Here is a 17,847-nt window from a genome sequence, read left to right on the forward strand (position 1 = left end):
TTCTCAAATGGCTGGCTGTCGTATGACTGAAAGGACTACCCATGTAGTTTCTTTCTTAGACCTGTTTGAGTTCTCCTCAAACTGCTCAAGTGGCAGAAACTTGAGACCTTGGCACTGAAGCTCCAAGTTTGCCTCTGATGTGTGTAGTGTAGCCCATTCTGTTAGTACAGCAGCCTGTGGCTCACGCTGATGCAAGTGGTGAAGCTGCTCATATTGAGTCTAAACATTTCATGATGGCTTTGCCATTCCCACAGCCTGTATCTGAAGTCAACTTTTCTATCTAATTAGTTTTAAAGTAAAATGAGGTACAAGATACTAAGATACTAATATGGCCCATAGTGTCTTAAACATGCTCTGGGCTTCATCCTATTTACAGATATAAAATGGTTAGAGGTTTTGTTGAAATGCTGCTCTGCTGCAGTGGAATCAGACATAGGCTTATTTTCCTTGTAGTCATATAAATAACTGAAGCAGAGGATTGTTCGTGTTATCTACAAATGATCGTATTTTGGTATTTTTTACAGCTGCTGGATCAAGAATAAAGTTGTCTTTTATGTGACTTGCGCTGGTTACTTTGGCATCATGTTTCTGATGAACATTGCCATGTTTGTTGTGGTGATGGTGCAAATCTGTGGGAGGAATGGGAAAAGAACTAATCGGACCCTGAAGGAAGAGATCCTGAGGAATCTCCGTAGTGTTGTCAGCCTGACCTTCCTCTTGGCCATGACGTGGGGCTTTGCCTTTTTTGCCTGGGGGTCCCTTAACTCTCGCCTTCTTGTACCTCTTCTCAATTTTCAATTCATTGCAAGGTAAGCTGAATTTCTGTTGTGTGAACAAACAGTATTTGTGCTGTTGATGTTTGCAAGAAATTATGTCCTCTGATTTGACTAGGAGCTCAAATCCAAGTTCTCTGGATCTTCCCTTGATACTAGGACATCTAAAGTTTCCCCGTATGTGGAATAATGGTACCTACCTCACATGTTTTGAATGTCTTGGTTAAATTAATGAGTGTTTCAAGGTCTTCCCAATAAATTGCCCTGTATTATAAATAGTGCTATTGAAATGTAACAGTCTGCAGTGATCTCTGTTGACATAGATGCTGTATGACCTTCAACATTTCCTTTCACTGATTATAACAAATATAGGAAGCCTCTTTCCTTAATTTATTCCTGAAGCGAATCTGTAAAACTCATAACTATTTTCTTAAGGCAAAAAGAGCTCATAAAATAAATTTCAGTCCTGGGGAGAGATAGCACAAGCAGATGTGATATGTTTTGGTTCTTTAAGAACAATCCAGCGACTGTTGCAGTCTGCCTGTTTTTGTTTCCTTTACTGAAGTTTTGGATATTTTAATTTTCCAAAATAGTTCATCCTTTAGTTGTGAAAAATGCTGTAAATTATGATCAAACGGTTATAAATTACAAAATTATACAGCTGACATTTAACAGAATTTCAGCTCAGAGCTGATTTGCGTATGTACCAAATGACATAAGAATCTCCACCTCCCCTTGCCCTATTCACCAGAAAAAACAACTAAAAACATAACAAAAAGCAAAACTCAAGAACATCATGGGAGGGGTGTGTGTTATGACACACACACATATTGAGATAAAAAATAAATTTTCCTGGAAGAAAATTATAAAAAGCAAAACCCAAGAATGTCATTGGAGGAGCATGTGTTATGCCACACAAATATTGAGATTAAAAAAATGATCTGCCTAGGGTCAGCAAAATGTCTTTCCTTAATGGAAAAAGTACTTACTGTTACACTGTGTGGATTTCTATCTGTTACAGTTGAGATGTGTTTGCTGCTCTAAAAGATTTATTGAGCTTTCCTGGAAAGAGAATAATGTTGTGGTTTTGGTTTGGTTCAGGTTCAATATAGAACGCTAGGCAAAATGGCAAAAAAATGTTTGGATGTGGCGTTCTTACTAAAGACTCTTTTTCCAAAGGACAGATTCGGATACTCCCCTAGGAGCATAATGAAGTATTTGCTGTGATGTGTCGGTGTTAGATATTCAGAAGGGCCTAGAGAGATTAGAAGTATGGGAAGAACATGAAAAGAGATTAAAACTCTGAAAAGTGTGCCGGGGGTCAATTTCAACAAGTGCTCTTTAACTAAAATTTCCAGTGCAATGAATTAAGCTTGTACGTGCAGAGTGCACACAAGGTAGAGCACCAGTGCTTAAGTCTCTATGGGGTAATAGTGTTATTTAATGAAAATGAATATTTGGAAAACAGCTAGGTTAGAAAATGAAACCTGAAAGCACAGGAAGACAACAACCCTTTATCTGATAATGCGTACCGCTGTGTCAGAAAGAGCTGGGAAAAGCTAAAGAAAATCAGGGAAGAGTATGTTTAAAATGGCATATAACTGGTGCAGTGCACATACACCTAGCAGCAAGGCGATTCAGTGGGGCAAAGAAAAATTTAAGGTGCGTATGCAGAGGCGTTCCCTAGTCATAGAAAGTAGTTTGGTGTGGCAAGTCTTTCATGGGAATTAGGATGAGCTTTATTAGTGGAACTGTTAAAACTAGAAAAGACAAAACTTCAGAATTCCCTGAAAAGGTGCTTCGTGCTTTGAGAGGCATATATAATAAGGGACATCTGGCACTTTCTGTGAGCTTTGGATCAGATCTCCATAAATATGGCTATTCCACCTCTCGATTCTTGAATGCTGCACTAATGTTTTAAGCTATCCCAGCAGCCTCCATCAACCTAGTTTTCTATGCATTGGCATGCAGCAGTGAAAAAGTAGGTTGCAGTAACTACTGGTGTTGCTGCACTTTGCTTCTTCATCTACATAGGAAATGATTTTTCTCTCTTTGACACTCAAGAGTAAAAAATCTGGGAACATCTCTTTTTTTGGCTGCTCGTTTTATATATATGCCTGGGCAAGCCAGATACTTTTAAGTCAGAGCCAAGCTAGAGCCAAGCCTAGGGTCTGAATTGGCCCTGGGAAACAAAACCAAAGCTGTATTACTAAAGCACATTGTAAACTTAACGAATAATGAAACACATATAAAAAACATTCAGAGACCAAGCCCAGACAGGGCAAAGTATTTAATGCACTAGATTTCTTTTTGTATTACTATAGACATGCACATTTTCTTTTTTTACAGTTCAGAATGTTCCAGACTTTTACCACAATTTAATTAAACATCAATTTAGTAAGTTTGTAGCAGTGCAAAAATGCTAAGAGATATTGTGGAGCACAAACAGCTGTGTAACTTTAAGCATATAAGAGCTGCTAGTGAATTACATTGGAATTACTCTGTGCTTATAATGAAGCAGGCACAGAAATATGTTACTGAATGGAAACACATTAACTGGAATTCAGGAGAGCTTGCTGTAGTTTGAAGTAAAATTTATAGTTCATTATGGGATGCATTAAGATATGTTTGCCTTTCCTAAATTGTGTTTCTCAATTTTTTCCTATCAGCTCTTGAAAAATTTTGCAAATACTGTATTACATGACACCAGTGTTTATTACCGAAAGGTAACAAATTTAGCTGTTTTGGTTCTCTGACCTCAGTGGGCTCAGCCTGGCCTAAGTGCTGTAAGGAGATACCAGTCCTGTTCCTTGGCAAGCATTCATGCAAAATTACACCTCAGGGCTTTGGAGGACAGAGGATAATTTTATGATTTAGCTGCGTATTTTCTAAGCTCGACCCTGCCCTTGTGTTCCACCAGCTGAAACACGGCGAGCACTGACATACGGAGCTGTATGTGATCAGCACAGAGGAACAATCTTAGAGAACATCACTAAGGCACGTTTGCCCACACTGTGTAGCATTTATTCCCTTTCAAGATGTAATCATGAGGGGTTTGGCTCTAAGGTTTTGCCATCAGGTGTTCAGCCTCAGCTTGGCCGTCTCCCAGTGAATAAAAGTAAGTAAAACAAGAACAGGCCAAGCCAGAGAAAGATGGAAGATTCCAGCACTGGTGCCTGCCTGGGAAGGGCCAAGAGCATATTGTAATTCAGACTTCTATATTTAGCCCTAAAGTTTCTCTGAAGAATGATGAAATCATACCACACGCCCAGCTGAAACCTTGTTTGCTACATGATAGATGCCCATTTTCTTTCTTGAAAATAAAAATTATGTGTTTGCAAGCAAAAAATGAAATCTACACAAACATTCTTAAACATATTTATTGCGATTGCATGCACAAACCAGGTAATTTTCTTCAGAAATATATATTAGGCTGGACACCTAATTAGTACTTTTGAACATTTGCTTACCATTTTCATAATCACTTCAAGTGCATGCATGTGATGCGTGCAAATCCAAGTATTCTTTTTCGGTGCACCCATTTAGTGCCAATTTCAAGCCTTTAGGTTTAAAAAAAATACAGCGCATAGCTCTGTAAATGTGGAACAGGAGGACTTAAAAGTATCCTCTTCTCATAAAATAGTATCTGTATTTAGCTTTGTAGTCTGGTTCTTGCAGTCCTTTTGGTTGCAAAATTTTCATTCATTGCAAAGACAAAACCTTTTAATTATTTTCAGATAAGCCAAAAAATAGTTAAAAGATCCACACTGAGCTGGATATAAATCAGCAATGTCAATACAAGAGGCCCTATTCTCCCCCTTCTGATATCCCGGACACATGTATAGCAGCTAGAGGATGGGATAGCTTTAATTAACTTTAGTACCTATTAAATGAGGCATGCAGGTAGATGACAATAAGAAGACTTGAACATGATTTTCCTTTGGTTTTCCTTTGTAGCATTTTGTTAGCAGATTGCATTTTAGTTAATCTGTTTATCTATTTATAAATATATACTTTATTTGCTATTTATTTGCCTTTGTTGCAGGTTTATTTATATTTGTTTTCCATTGTGCTATGAAAGAAAATGTGCAGAAACAATGGAGGAGACATCTCTGCTGTGGCAGATTCCGACTGGCAGACAATTCAGGTAAAAACGGTTCGTGGCTCCACTCCTTAGATGCTGGCATAGTCTGGAAAAGTCTAGGTGAACAGCGTGCTATTTCATACTTAATGTAATACAATTTAGGGCAGAGATGTGGAAACGTAGAGTATTAATAGGCTATCTCTTCACTTTATTAATAAAAATTGCCAAGGAACCTTTCAGGTATCACGTCATGAAAAGTCTTAAGTCCCCGCTTTAAGTTTTCCACTGAAGGCAGCTGGTAAATTTTGTAGTGCTATGAGCATGGTTTTGGAGGCCCAGGAGACTCCCTAAAAAAACAAAAAGAAGTTAAATTAAGGTTCAGAGGTTCAAATTCTGTCATTCAAAGTCAGTCTTATTCCCTTGCTCCCACTTTACATTATGTTGACTAACTTACGGACTATTAGCTTGAAGTAGGAGTGGTTCTTAAAGGGCAGATAGAAATGCCCTGTGGTCTTTTGCCTTTATCTTCACCTTTTCAAACTATTCTGTCCTTCATTATGTAATTCAGAGAGAGCATGAGGGACCTGAAAACATAAGAAATTCCTTTAGCAGAAGCCTAAGTAGATTCCCGAATTGGTGTCCATCTTTATGACTCTCAGAGTGCAGGGAGAGCACTGCTACCACTGTCCCTTGCAGCAAATACAGTTGCTTTGGACACTTTATTATAGATTACAACACATGGGACACTTTTATAGACGACTTTACCTCTGGCCATCTCAGATAGCATTAGGCTCCTGTGTTTAGGCACATGAATTCCACTTTGCCATGTGCTGTAAAGATTTTGGACTATATAATTCTTGCTCACACAGTTCTTGTTTATTGACCAGGGTTCATATCAGAGGTTGATATAAAGTAGCATAACCTCATTGCCTGGTGTACCCTAGACAAAAACAGTGCTCCAAGTATTTTTTGTGTCCTTTCTCTGTTGGCTTCCAAGGGCTGTTTCAAGCTGCTTCTTCACAAAGAATTCTGTTTTCTCTTGTTCTGTTTTGTTTTTACAGTGCTAGTAAGATAGTGCATTCTCATTGTAAACTATGAAACATTTATGCTTTCGCTTTATACGAAAAAATCCGGACTCATGATCTCAAAGAGTTGATGTGAATTAGGAAAAAAAAAATCATTCTGATCAGGCATCTACATTATTTCGTGTGTTTCGCTTCCATGAGGTACATGCGGTAACTCCTGGACTGGAAAACACAGATGGATCAAATTATTTCCAGATTTTTATGCTGCTGTTGGGCAGCCTATGGGGATGACAGAAATAAAAACCTGAAGGATTCAAGAATTTCAGTGCTCTTACTCAGTGTGCTGTCATTACTCCTAGTGCTAGCTGGTCCATCACCACCAGCTGCTTGTATTCTGAGTGAACCTCAAACCATTAGCAGACCAAAGAGTACAATATGAGTCAAATGTGATCTTAAATTCTTATCTGTCTGAAATGAACTTTAGAATATGTTATGATAAAGCAAAGAAATAGCCAAACCGAAACCCTACCACAGTGTCATAGCTAGATAGGAGAAATAGTAACCTGTTTCCTATTGCAGTAATTCAAGATAAAATCCTTGTCTTCCTATAAACCAAGGCTTAAGACACCCATGTATCTTCTCTGCCAATTTATGAATTTCACTCTAGTACAATAAATTAGAACAGTAACAGCAGCAGTAGGCAGGACTAATGTGTGAAACTGCCTGTACCTACCTGTAAGTATATGTTACAGAAATAGTTAGATAACGTTTATTCTGCATGATACTGGTATTGGGACGCTTGTGGTGAATTTTTCAGTGTCAGTTTTCCTTCAAAGGTTTATTGGTATTACTTATTTAACTTCAATTTTGGAAGTTGTTTCAGTATAAGAGTCTGTGGTGATAATGGTTCTGACAAAGCTCTTCAAATATGAACTACTGGATAAACATTATTATTCATTATTATGAATAATGCACCAATATTCTAAACCCTATAGCAACAAGTGCAAATCCGTTAATATGTAGGAGCTCTACAGCAACAGATCAAGCCCTCAAATGGTAAGGCCTCTGTAAATGCTCCTGTCCGACCCTTTGGATTTCTCTGGCCAGATGATGAAACTTTGCATCCTTATACTGCTACAGATCTTCGCTGCTCTCCTACTTCCAGAGCTGGGTCTTACTTACTGTTCTGCCATCCAACCACATGATTGTTAGAGTGTTAGAAATAGAGCCACCAATTTTAACTATTCTGGTAAACAGCAAAGTAAATCAAATTGGAAAACTTATTTTCTCTCTTCAGAAACCAGAAGTCTCTTGGACAGGAAACAGACAAATCATTTGCTATAAGCAGCATTAAGAAATGCATCTGATACTTGGAATGTTCATAATTTGAAGAAATTAGGCATTTAGTACCTTCTGTAATTCATTACTTAAAACTTGTCAATCATTTTTAGATTGGAGCAAGACAGCAACCAACATTATAAAGAAGAGTTCTGATAATCTTGGGAAATCCTTATCCTCTAGTTCCATCGGCTCCAATTCAACCTACTTAACATCCAAATCAAAATCTACCACAAATACATATTTGAAACGAAATAGCCATACAGGTGAGTTAGTCGTACAACAACACGGTGCATTTTTGGATACTTACTTTGATGTTAAGTGTACATTAGTGACCCAAAGGTTAACATGAGAAAATTTCACTAATTTGCATAGATTCAATATTTTTTAACTATATGTTATTGTTTACTAAGGTTCTCAACCTAATAAACAGTACATCCAGTGTGTAGTTCTGATCTGTGTATGTTCCTGAACTATAAAAGTACGTGTAATAAAAGCAAACCTTCCTACTTCTATGACACTTTCACCTCTTTGATTAGAAGAAGAAAAGTTTTATCCCACTGTAAACACATAAAACCAAAGCATAGAGAGATGGCATTCCTACCGCAAGGTAGCATGACAGTTTGCAGCGCAGTTGGAAGTAGAAATCAAGTCTTCTGAATCCAACTCCACAGTTTATTCACTCAGCAAAACTCTTTCAGTTCAACTGTAACACTTTTATGGAAGAGAGACAAATGGAAGCTTCTTGCAAATTAATACTGTATTCCCAGAGTATGTGCTGTTTTTCCCTTCTACAGATAGCATACTGTATTTACTGCTTATCTATTTGGATGTCAACGGTGTAATAAAAGGCATCGTCTGTATTCCACTCACACCAAATAAAAATGCACTTATTTTAAGAACACTTTAAAAGTACACAAAAACAGGAACTGGAATGCTTTGTGAGTCTGTTTGCTTTTGGCTGAGATAATATTTCAGAAAAGCACTTAAATAGCTCATGAAGTAGTGTTTGGAACTTTTGCTACCAGGTTGTTGTTAACTCATGCTTTTATGAGTATCATACTGTAGAGTCACACCACATGCTATCACAGGATTCTTTTCTAACACAAAATGGAAATGAAATTTGCCCACATCCGTAACCCCAAAGGGATGCACTTATTTGCCTTAAGATATTTATTAAATTCCCTTTTTTAAATAGGAAATATATGAATTTACTGGAAGGAAAATTCCATTCTTTTTAAGATTAAATTATTTTCAGAAACCCCCAGAGCCTCGTGTCTGATGCTCCAGTCTCTTTAGATTCCAGAAAATGTCTTCCTGTTTTTATTGCTGCTCACTACCTGGTTCAGTTAGGCACGCAATAATTTTTCTGTCTAGAATTCCCATTTTTTTAAGAAATATATAGTTGTTCTCTCTGGCTGTAATCACTAACTAATATTCATTAGCACAAGGAGTTGTGTATCAGGCTTTTCAGGATTTCAAGAGCGTAAATCTTGTTTTGATTATAGAGAGTGTCCGTGAAGTGCATTTGCCTTGAATACACTGAAAATGAGCAGCATGTCAGAAATTCCCCAGCGTATCATCCTGAACTTCCTCTCAGGATTCCCAGTCAAGGCTACTCTTGGCTGCCTTCTGCCTCTCCCCAGTGCTTGTCCCTGGTGTCATCTCAGTTTTGATGTGCCACATGGCCAGGTGCCCTAAGCAAGCTATCTTCAGCTCTCTCTCCTGTAAAAGGACATTTCTGTCAGCAGTCTTCCACAGACAGCGTATATAATATTTCACCACTCTCAATGCTACTATTAATTTTATAGTAATTTAAAAATTAGTTTAGTTTTTAGTTAATGTAATAGACTACGTACCTCTACTGTCCCTTTAGAAATGTCGAATGAGATAGCTGAGAGCATCGTGCAGTTCACTCTGCGGAACGTTCCCAATTCTGTCTACCGCACAGCAGACAGAGAACTCCCGTTCACACTTGTGGCGGCTAAATGTTTACATCCTTGATGTTGTGCCTAAAGACAAAAATGTGCTTAAATGCGTCGTTGGACTCAGAGTTTTTCATCAGTCTGACAGTTAAAGCGAATTAGTAGTAGAGTTTTTGCAATGTAGTCTTGAAGCAAAACAATAAAATAGTTCCAGATAATAAGATTTAAGTTGAATAAAAATGTTAAAGTTAGGAAGGCGCTCCTATACTTTCCACAAAAGTAGTGAGCTTAAGCCTATGCCTAAGTTAGTTCCTAAAATAAGTTATATTTAGTAATGTAATTGTAGCTTGCAGTGTATTCTTTAAGTGGACATTAAGGGGATACCACAGTTTTCTATATTTTTTTTATAATTCTGTATAATTTTATTACATTTTTCTTTGACTTCTGAAAATGCATATTTTATTGTGATACTCTAAAGGAATGTTAGCGAATTTAGATTTTCAAATGCCTATATATCTTCTGACAGTGTTAAAAAAGAGAAAATAACTGAGGTACGTGGTTCTGATTTTTAATCCAGCTAAACTTCTCATCTTGGTGTCTTAGCTAAAGTATAAAGTATAGGCAAATAATATAATAGCTACATGTCTTGGCAGCTCTTGTTAAAACGATTATAATGTGTTCCCTGGAACTGACACAGGCATTCATGTGTTTGTGGTATAGATAATGTCTTCTAAGGCCATTTCCTCATCAATGGTGGAACATTACAGGTAAAGTGAGAATTGCTTCTGTCAGATGCATGGTTTGAACAGGGTGGAGGGATGCCATTTGCATGACGTCCTAATTGACACAAAGGACTTTGCTAATCAGAAACGCTGCTTGTTTCTCACTGTTACATCTTGCGTCATTGATGCTGAGTCTGCACTTCAAAGGATAAGCGTGCTTCAAACTGTGGTTGCCTGCACTCTGCATGGGGCGTGAAGCATTCGAAAGATACCGTTCTAGGAAACAGACCATGTCCTGATATTGATGCCCATATAAAGTAGTCTAGGGAAAAGAGATTAGGTTGAAATACCCATACCTAAAATGTATTAAAAAGCAAAACCAATCATCTGATTGATTCCTAGAAAGGTTTTGAAATATTTAAGGAGCTACTACAGAAATTTTAAGATACCGTATTTCTATTTGGTCTATGGCCATTATGGAATTTAGTCTTCTAGCTGTTGATTTTTCATATCCAAACACACTCAAATTGAATCTGAATGACAAAGTATATAGGTCTGAACGCTGTGCTGTAAACTACTGGTTGAATGTGGAATGCACTAACAGGGACGCTTGGTTGTGGAGAAAAGGAGTCACTCTGACATCTTGCGCCACAGCTGTCCGTAAAACTGACACAAACGTACTGTAGATAGTAGTTAAATGTATGTAACACCTTTTATAAATTGGAAATTGGGTTTATTTCTGCACAGAATTTGGTGGTACAACTCCCATTTAGTTCAGTGAAACGACAATTCTAACCCTGGGCACCTGTCTGAAGCCCATTGAGCTAAAAAAAAAAAAAGAGGGCTGTGCTGGTTTCAAAGAGCTTACGTGGTTCCTATGCATGCCAGTTTCATGAAGATATAGGAGTTATTTAGCAATGTAACGATGTCATGCAAAAAGAAGTGAGGCATTTCAAAAACCTGTCCTGACAACTAAGAGTTAGCTTTTGATTTTTGTAATAAGATATTCAATATGTAGAAAAATACATACTCAACATATATTACCACTGGCTAGTAAGTACATGCACTTTAAGGTATAGAGTACCTAGCAGTTTGATATTGGACATGGAGTTACTTGCTGCGATTCATGGACATTCCTGCGTGCTTTAAAAAAGTCATTCTGATATGTCTTAACATGCCTGTTTCTTGTTTCATGGGTGAAGCTGTTTTGATTTCTCGCTCTGCAATCCATTCCTCCTTCATGCAACATTTTATACTGCAAATCTTTTATGGCTTGATATCATGATTTTGGCGGGGTGGGGAAGAGGTCAGGGTTACTTTTCTGTTTTGTTTTAATTAATAATTCATTTCTATAAGCAACAGGTTTTGTATTAAATCATAGTGTGAAATAACGTATGAAATAATATGCTAATTCTTTAAATGATCCAAGAAATTTTTGAAGGTGATTTTGCCAAATTCTGTTAAATAGCCGTCAAATATGCCACTCGTATAAAACACCTCTTACTGTCAAAGGTTGTGATGGTCCAAGTCTCGCTCCGGTTACAAGAATTAATTCCACCTTTACTCACTACAGTGGAAGAGATAAGAAAGCTCATTAAAACAATATACTTGAGGAAAAGGGATGCCCAGTGTCTCATTGCTCGCTACGTGAGCTCTACCTGCTGACCGGTCTGAGAACAACAGTCCTGGCAGCCTCTGCGGCAGACTTTCCCAGCTCAGCCTGGGAGGGAGTTTTTTTCTGGAGGGCATATGAAAAAGGCTGCAAGGCTCAGGCTTATTGGTGCGGCAGCGTTCATGAGACATCCTTAAGAGTTGTCCTGGGTAACTTCAGGGGTAGGACAAAGGTCACATGATTTGAGACATCTACAGTAGGAAGCGAGATACCCTAATCTGTTCTTATAGTTAATGGGGGAAAACAGGCAAGCATAAGATATGATTCGTCAGACACAGTGTGGATATCTGAGAGAGGTTTTGACAAATGCACTCCAGAAATGTCTGCTTTTCTCCATCAGCTCTGAAATGAGCCTGGATTGCTAGCTAATAGTAGAAGCAAAATATTTTCTTCTTATGCCTAGAGCCCAAAGTGTATTTGCTTCGTCTCTGTAAAAGGGAGATAAAAGTCTAACCAGGCTTATCGCATGATGTTTTTGATAAAGATAATGTCGAGTGTGCCTATCAGAAATGCCCTAGGCAATGTCGGAAAAGTGAGGGTCCATACCTTTTCAGCAACTAAAAGAGAAAACTTTAAGACTAAATTGCCTTACTTCTTTTTCTCTTCAGTTCCATCCTTGGTTTATAGTATGTGAATTCTGAAAGGATGGCAGTTTTCCACTTGTTTCGTCCCCATAGTCGATCTGTATTCTCCACGTTGTGGAAAAGGCAAAGTATAAAGTTTAGGCCAGTTTTAATTTTGGTTATCTGATCTAAGATGCAAGTCATCTTTTGCTACATTCTGTGATTATTTCTGTACTTAGCTTATAACTTTCACAGTGAAATAATTATATTTGTTTGCTATCATTTTCCACTGCTCTGTTATGTGGAGATGTTATTTAGAGGGTGTTATGAAAATCAGCCCTAATCCAGTGATACTGAAGTGTTTTTAATTTTAAGATTCAAAGCACGAACAGTAAATTAATATATTCAAGTGCAGTTGGAGTCAGTGACATTTTAGGCAAAAGAATAGAGGGGATAAATTCCAGAGAGACCTGAGCAGGGGCTAAAATTCTAGACATTTAAGTTAGAATATGTTGAATTTAGGCAAAAGCTGGCATCTGAAAAGAATTTAGAAAAAAATAATGCCAAGCCAAAAAGGGATTTGCTGGCTTTCAGGGCAGTAATTTCATTCAACAATAATGATAACTGAAAGTATATCTATGTGAGAGTGACACACCTCTTAAACTATGAGTTCGCTTAAGAAATCCTAACCTCTTCTTGCTGCTTTTTCCTCTTCCTAGAGAATATTTTTGTTGACAAGTTATCTTCAAAATTTACCCAAGAGGACGGAGAACAGACGTCAATCATTCCTGTCCATCAGGTTATTGACAAGGTCAAAGGATACTGCAATGCTCACTCCGACAACTTCTATAAAAATATAATCATGTCCGACACGTTCAGTCACAGCACAAAGTTCTAACTGGGCTTCTGATTTTTTGAACCAAAGGAAGACAACGAATCTGCATGGAATTGAGAATAATGAAGGAGCAGTTCGTCTATCATTTAATGTGACCTGTTTAGTTATTTTTCCCAGGTTATAGCGTTATCCTGTTAACAGCTTCCACCTGAGGACCAATTTCTTTACCCTTTTACTGTTTGGAAAAGGACAATTTTCTACCCTGATATTGAGCTGTTTTGAAATGAGTGCCAGCCAACATGATACCTGGACAGCTAATTGCCATCCTGTGTAAATATTTTTAAGACTGAAGAAGAGCCACAAGCCTAACTGTAAATTATGTAGTCCAAACAGAAGCAAGTTTCGACCCTTGGAGAAAGTAGCAGACATCCTGCAGTACAGGCAAGCTCTTTCTGAACAGTATACTGATGGTCCTTTCCTTTTGAGGAAAATGGATTTTCCCCACTGCATTTGTTAAGGTTCTTGCTTCTTGACTGTCCAGTGCTGTCTGTTCTTTTTTTGAGTGAAACCCTAACACCAGTGTTAAAGGGTTATTTTCAACAGTTTTTGACTAAATAGGCCTAATCATGCAAATCTTGCTTGGCGAAACTGAACGTGCTGTAAATTCAGGCTGTTTTATATTCATGTGCATAGGAACACACATACTGCACAGATGTGCTGGCTGAGAAGGATGTACAGGTTGCTAATAACTCTTTTGCCAATTTTAAGCCCATCTATACGTATGAAAGCAGTGGTGTGTGTCCTTTGGACTGGTGCAGAACAAGCAAACAGGTAAATCCAAAGTTTACAAGAAGCCATGTTTCAACATTCACTGGTCAGTACGTATGGTAGGTGGCATCTCCCATTGCAACACTAATTATACAGTGTCTGCACCAATGTGTACAATCCTGTGTTTAGCGCTCCTTTTCACTAAATGAAATAGAAGACATTCACCTATCTATAGATATATAACTATATACATAAACCTCTCTCCACACATTTTTATAATAAGGCACACAGTAAATACTACAGAGGAAATCACAATGTGTAGCACAGACAATTTAAGAAATTTAAGAACAATGAATGGTGCTAAAAATGACCCTTTTAGATACAAGATGGACACTTTGTAAGCCCATAGGCGCGTTTGTCAGTTTCTGTACGTCAGCTATGTCGTACGCATGGCCACCACCATCGGATGGCATGGCAACATGAGAATAGTCTGAGGATTGCAGTATGTTTCCCGGTAATGGATAAATGTCATCTTTCTTGGCGCTTCCAGTATCAATATTATCATCTCTCTCCTGCCCCCCATTGACTGACCAGATCAAGATTGTTGAAGGCATAGTGTCAAGCAGTGTTCAGGCAACTTTAATGAATTTTGCATTACTATACTGTGTGCGTAACTGTGCGGAGTTTTGTGTGGGTGCAGAGGGCAGACAAGAATATCAAATGCTTGCTTGCATTGATATCTATAAGTTTATGACTCACTAGCACACAACCAGGTCTGCCAAAATGCATCTCTCATGTAGTATGTCTCACTGCATGCCAGTCTGTATAAAATTTTTAACTGCACATGTCAATGAAAGTGTGAGCCAAAAAATCAAAGGTATTTTCAAGTAATTTTTTGAGCGAATAGTGTCTCCTAATGGAAATTTTCATCTTTCAAAAAGGTCGTTTTACACCAAAGTGTTTTTAGCCAAATATTTGATTAGTTGTATTCGGAAGGTGGCCGGAAAGTTGTGCTGTGAGACTTTCAGTTGCCAAGCAGGTGGGTGTTCAGTGATTTGGAATGTGGATTTGTGCCTTTTTCTGCTCTTTGCATGCACTTTTGTGTGCAGAGATCATTTAATGCTGTGACTGCACAAATGGAGTATTTTTGCTGGCTACAAACACCTTGTTTGCTGAGAGGGAGGAGTATGCTCTAGTTGTATGCCGTCCAGAAACACTGCTGTTGCTACAAATACCTTTAATGAAACCTCAATCTCATAACTGCAAACACTTACATGATGGTATGAATGAAAGTCAGCCCTATTTACTTCAAATGCAATTATTAACAGGGATGAATGTTATCAGATATCTTTAACAAGGGGAAAAAATTAGGGAGAGAAATTATGTACCAGCATTTACTGAATTTAATATTTTATCATCCCACTTGCTTAACTACTGTAGATAATAGTGTTCACATAGCAGCTTACTGTGAGATTTCTACCTGATTAAGGTGTTTAGAAGTGAAGAGAGGGAAAAACCGAACATTCCTGAAAAATGAGGAATTAATAAAACATAATAAATCAGTAAATATAAACAAAAGCAAACACAGTATCTTGACTGAAGCGAAGCTGTTAGCTGACTATCAATTTAATGTACAGCTACCTATATTTTTGCTGAATTAAGATTTTTCTCTTTTTTTTTTACTACCATGTAGTAATCTTAAACTGTCTATGTCAGTTAGATGCTCTTGAATGCTCTCAGTTCTCCAATGTAAAGCTTCTACTTTGTAGTTGACATGCTGTAACCTCCCTTGTATATATTTATTTATTTTTGAGGTTAAATATGTCAAAATATATTTACTCTATAATGTCTGTTCTTATTACTTTAAAAGTAAGCTTCTCCTTCATCATAGAAGAAGAGGGAAAGAATAATTTCTTATATATATTTTTTCCAAACACCTTGTGAAACAATTTACTGTCGTTCTTTTACGTGTATGAGGAAACATGTCGGTGTAATTTGTAATACTAGTCAGTGGAATATAGTGTAACAGGTTTAAAGATGGACTAAAGTGGAAAGAACCATTTTAGAATAAACATTCTTGATGTTAGCGTTCCAAATAATTAAAGTTTTTAATAGTGAATGTTTGGATTTTTTTTTTTCTATTTCAGCGTTCTGTGGCAAAAATTATTAGTGGAATTCTGGAAAACGGTTTTGTTTATTAAGTATGTGAGACAGATACATGTGCAGCCAAAATGTTGGAAAAAAAACGTGCAAGACTTAACTCCATCTCATCAGAGGAATTCATGTTGCAGAATATACTTTACCCTTTTGTGATTACCTCAATGCCAGATTTAGTGATCTAAAAGTTATGCAAGTTCATTTATTTATGGTAACAGTTATATTATAACACTGAAAGGAAAATAAAGGCAGCAAAATGACAGACAGTATACTGAGATGATGTTTTAAAAGTGATACGAATTGATACACTCAGGAATTATTTCTATTCATATGTTTTCCTCCAACTGAATTTAGTCCCTCATTATCAACAGCAGGATTTAATTTATAATCATACTTTAACTGATCACTATTACAATATTTAGTCAGCCAATTACTTGACTATATACACACTAATGTACAAACATCAAATATAACATATTAATAGCCTACCTTTAAATGTTTACCTTTAAAGAGCATGGAAATCTGTTGAAATGCACCACATCTGCTTTCTTATCTTTAAGCTTCATTACAGAAAATGCACAAAATGTGAAGATTTAGTGGTAATATTTTTAGAAAGCAATCAAAACATGTGATGAGAGGTATTTATTAATGAGGGTGCTGGGTGTGTCTCTGGACAGTATGTCCATGCAGACAGGAAACAGTACTCTTGGGCTTTATGCCTTGAACTGTGTGGGAGGACCCTCCTGAAGGAAGGAGCCCGGTTTTTTCAAGTAGGATCTTGGCAGATATCGAACTTGTTAAGGAGTTTTGCAGCCTTTGGAGGCGGATTTATTTTTCTCCTCATTTCATCACTTTTAAATATCAAGAACAATTTTATTTTAATCCTCTACTGTTAACAGCTTCCTACTGTAACTGATTGAGTTACATAAAATGCCACTTCATTTTATTACTTTTGAAAGGCTGATCTATAATCAGACACATCTACGTAACCACTAGAATAGCTCCAAAGTTATGGGGTAGCAGTATATCATTCGTGGAGCCATCAAAGAAAGTTGTTATACATTTACTGTTTATAAATGTGTATCAGTGTTATATGGATCCGTAAATAAGGCAAAGGGCTTAGAAGTTAAGGTCAGGAAACCCAACCGTGCCAACCAGTTTGTGGAGCAGCCCAGTACTACAGCTGCTGGTGTGCTGGGTGTGCTGGCTGCTGGTGTGCTGGTGTGCTCCCACTTCACCCTCGCCTTAGTCAGTTTTGGCCACTTATTCCATTTAATTTGCAGAGCTCCTGGCTAGGCTTTGGCACTCCCATCCACAGGACAATCATTTTCTGCAGTACTAAGAAAAGGACTGCTGCCAAGGTCGTCTTCTCTGCACCCTCTCAGGCTTTCCTGAGCATTTCTGGCCCCTTCTTCCGGCTCCATCCTGCTGACCAACAATGGAGGGAGGGCACTGGAGAAGATGGAGCAGACCACCAGGGCTGTCTCTGTGCCCATGAATCAAAACTAATATTTATGACTCTCCAGATTTAAGCTGAAGATCTACCACAATTCTTAAAAGCAGCAGCTGCAGCACTCGAAGGCTAACCTAGCCATAATGTCTGTGTAGTGCAGGAAGACCCTACTGCCCCCTACACAGTGAAAAATGAGTGACACAGTTCAAGTACCACACCAGAAATAGCTACATGTGTTTCATGGAGACCTTTTCTAGAAAGCTAGCCTTTCCTCAGATATGCCTGCTTACTCAAATCCAGTACTGCTATAGTTCTTAGGTTAAGTCCAGATTTGGTACTCCTGAAGTATGCATTTTGTGGTAATGTCCATATGGATTATATAACCACAGCTGTCTGACAGAGATTTTAATGATTCAGCTTTCCGGAAGAGTGTTGGCTGACCTACCCCACAAAAGAGATGCCGGCTTGAATCTTTAGCATGTTCCAGCAAATCAAAGACTCCTGGCTTCTCTAATAAATTGAGGATTTTGTA

At 37.8% G+C, this 17,847-nt stretch overlaps 1 protein-coding gene and 1 long non-coding RNA gene across 4 annotated transcripts in view; one reads left to right on the forward strand and one right to left on the reverse strand.

Annotated features, from left to right (window-relative positions):
- The window catches only part of ADGRG6 (adhesion G protein-coupled receptor G6), a 118,586-nt gene extending 102,762 nt beyond the window's left edge, over window positions 1–15,824 (forward strand). Inside the window, 5 exon segments of the mRNA XM_068938519.1 lie at window positions 525–753; window positions 755–809; window positions 4,819–4,920; window positions 7,334–7,486; window positions 12,822–15,824. Of these exon segments, the coding sequence (XP_068794620.1) occupies window positions 525–753; window positions 755–809; window positions 4,819–4,920; window positions 7,334–7,486; window positions 12,822–13,000 (718 nt within the window). The 3' untranslated portion in view covers window positions 13,001–15,824.
- Window positions 4,931–16,482, reverse strand: LOC138066757 (uncharacterized). 3 transcript variants are annotated; one of them, XR_011140243.1, is made up of 4 exons: window positions 16,352–16,482; window positions 11,372–11,434; window positions 7,825–9,232; window positions 4,931–5,441 (listed from the first exon to the last, which is right to left on the reverse strand). It is a non-coding gene; the product is annotated as an uncharacterized lncRNA (long non-coding RNA). The 3 variants fall into 3 exon arrangements; XR_011140242.1 differs by lacking the exon at window positions 16,352–16,482 and having other exon boundaries at window positions 4,931–5,204; window positions 5,312–5,441; window positions 11,372–12,815; XR_011140241.1 differs by lacking the exon at window positions 16,352–16,482 and having other exon boundaries at window positions 11,372–12,815.
- Between the last annotated feature and the right edge of the window lie 1,365 nt (window positions 16,483–17,847).

Source organism: Struthio camelus, chromosome 3 (genome assembly GCF_040807025.1).
Source record: "Struthio camelus isolate bStrCam1 chromosome 3, bStrCam1.hap1, whole genome shotgun sequence".
Taxonomy (NCBI): Eukaryota; Metazoa; Chordata; class Aves; order Struthioniformes; family Struthionidae; genus Struthio; species Struthio camelus.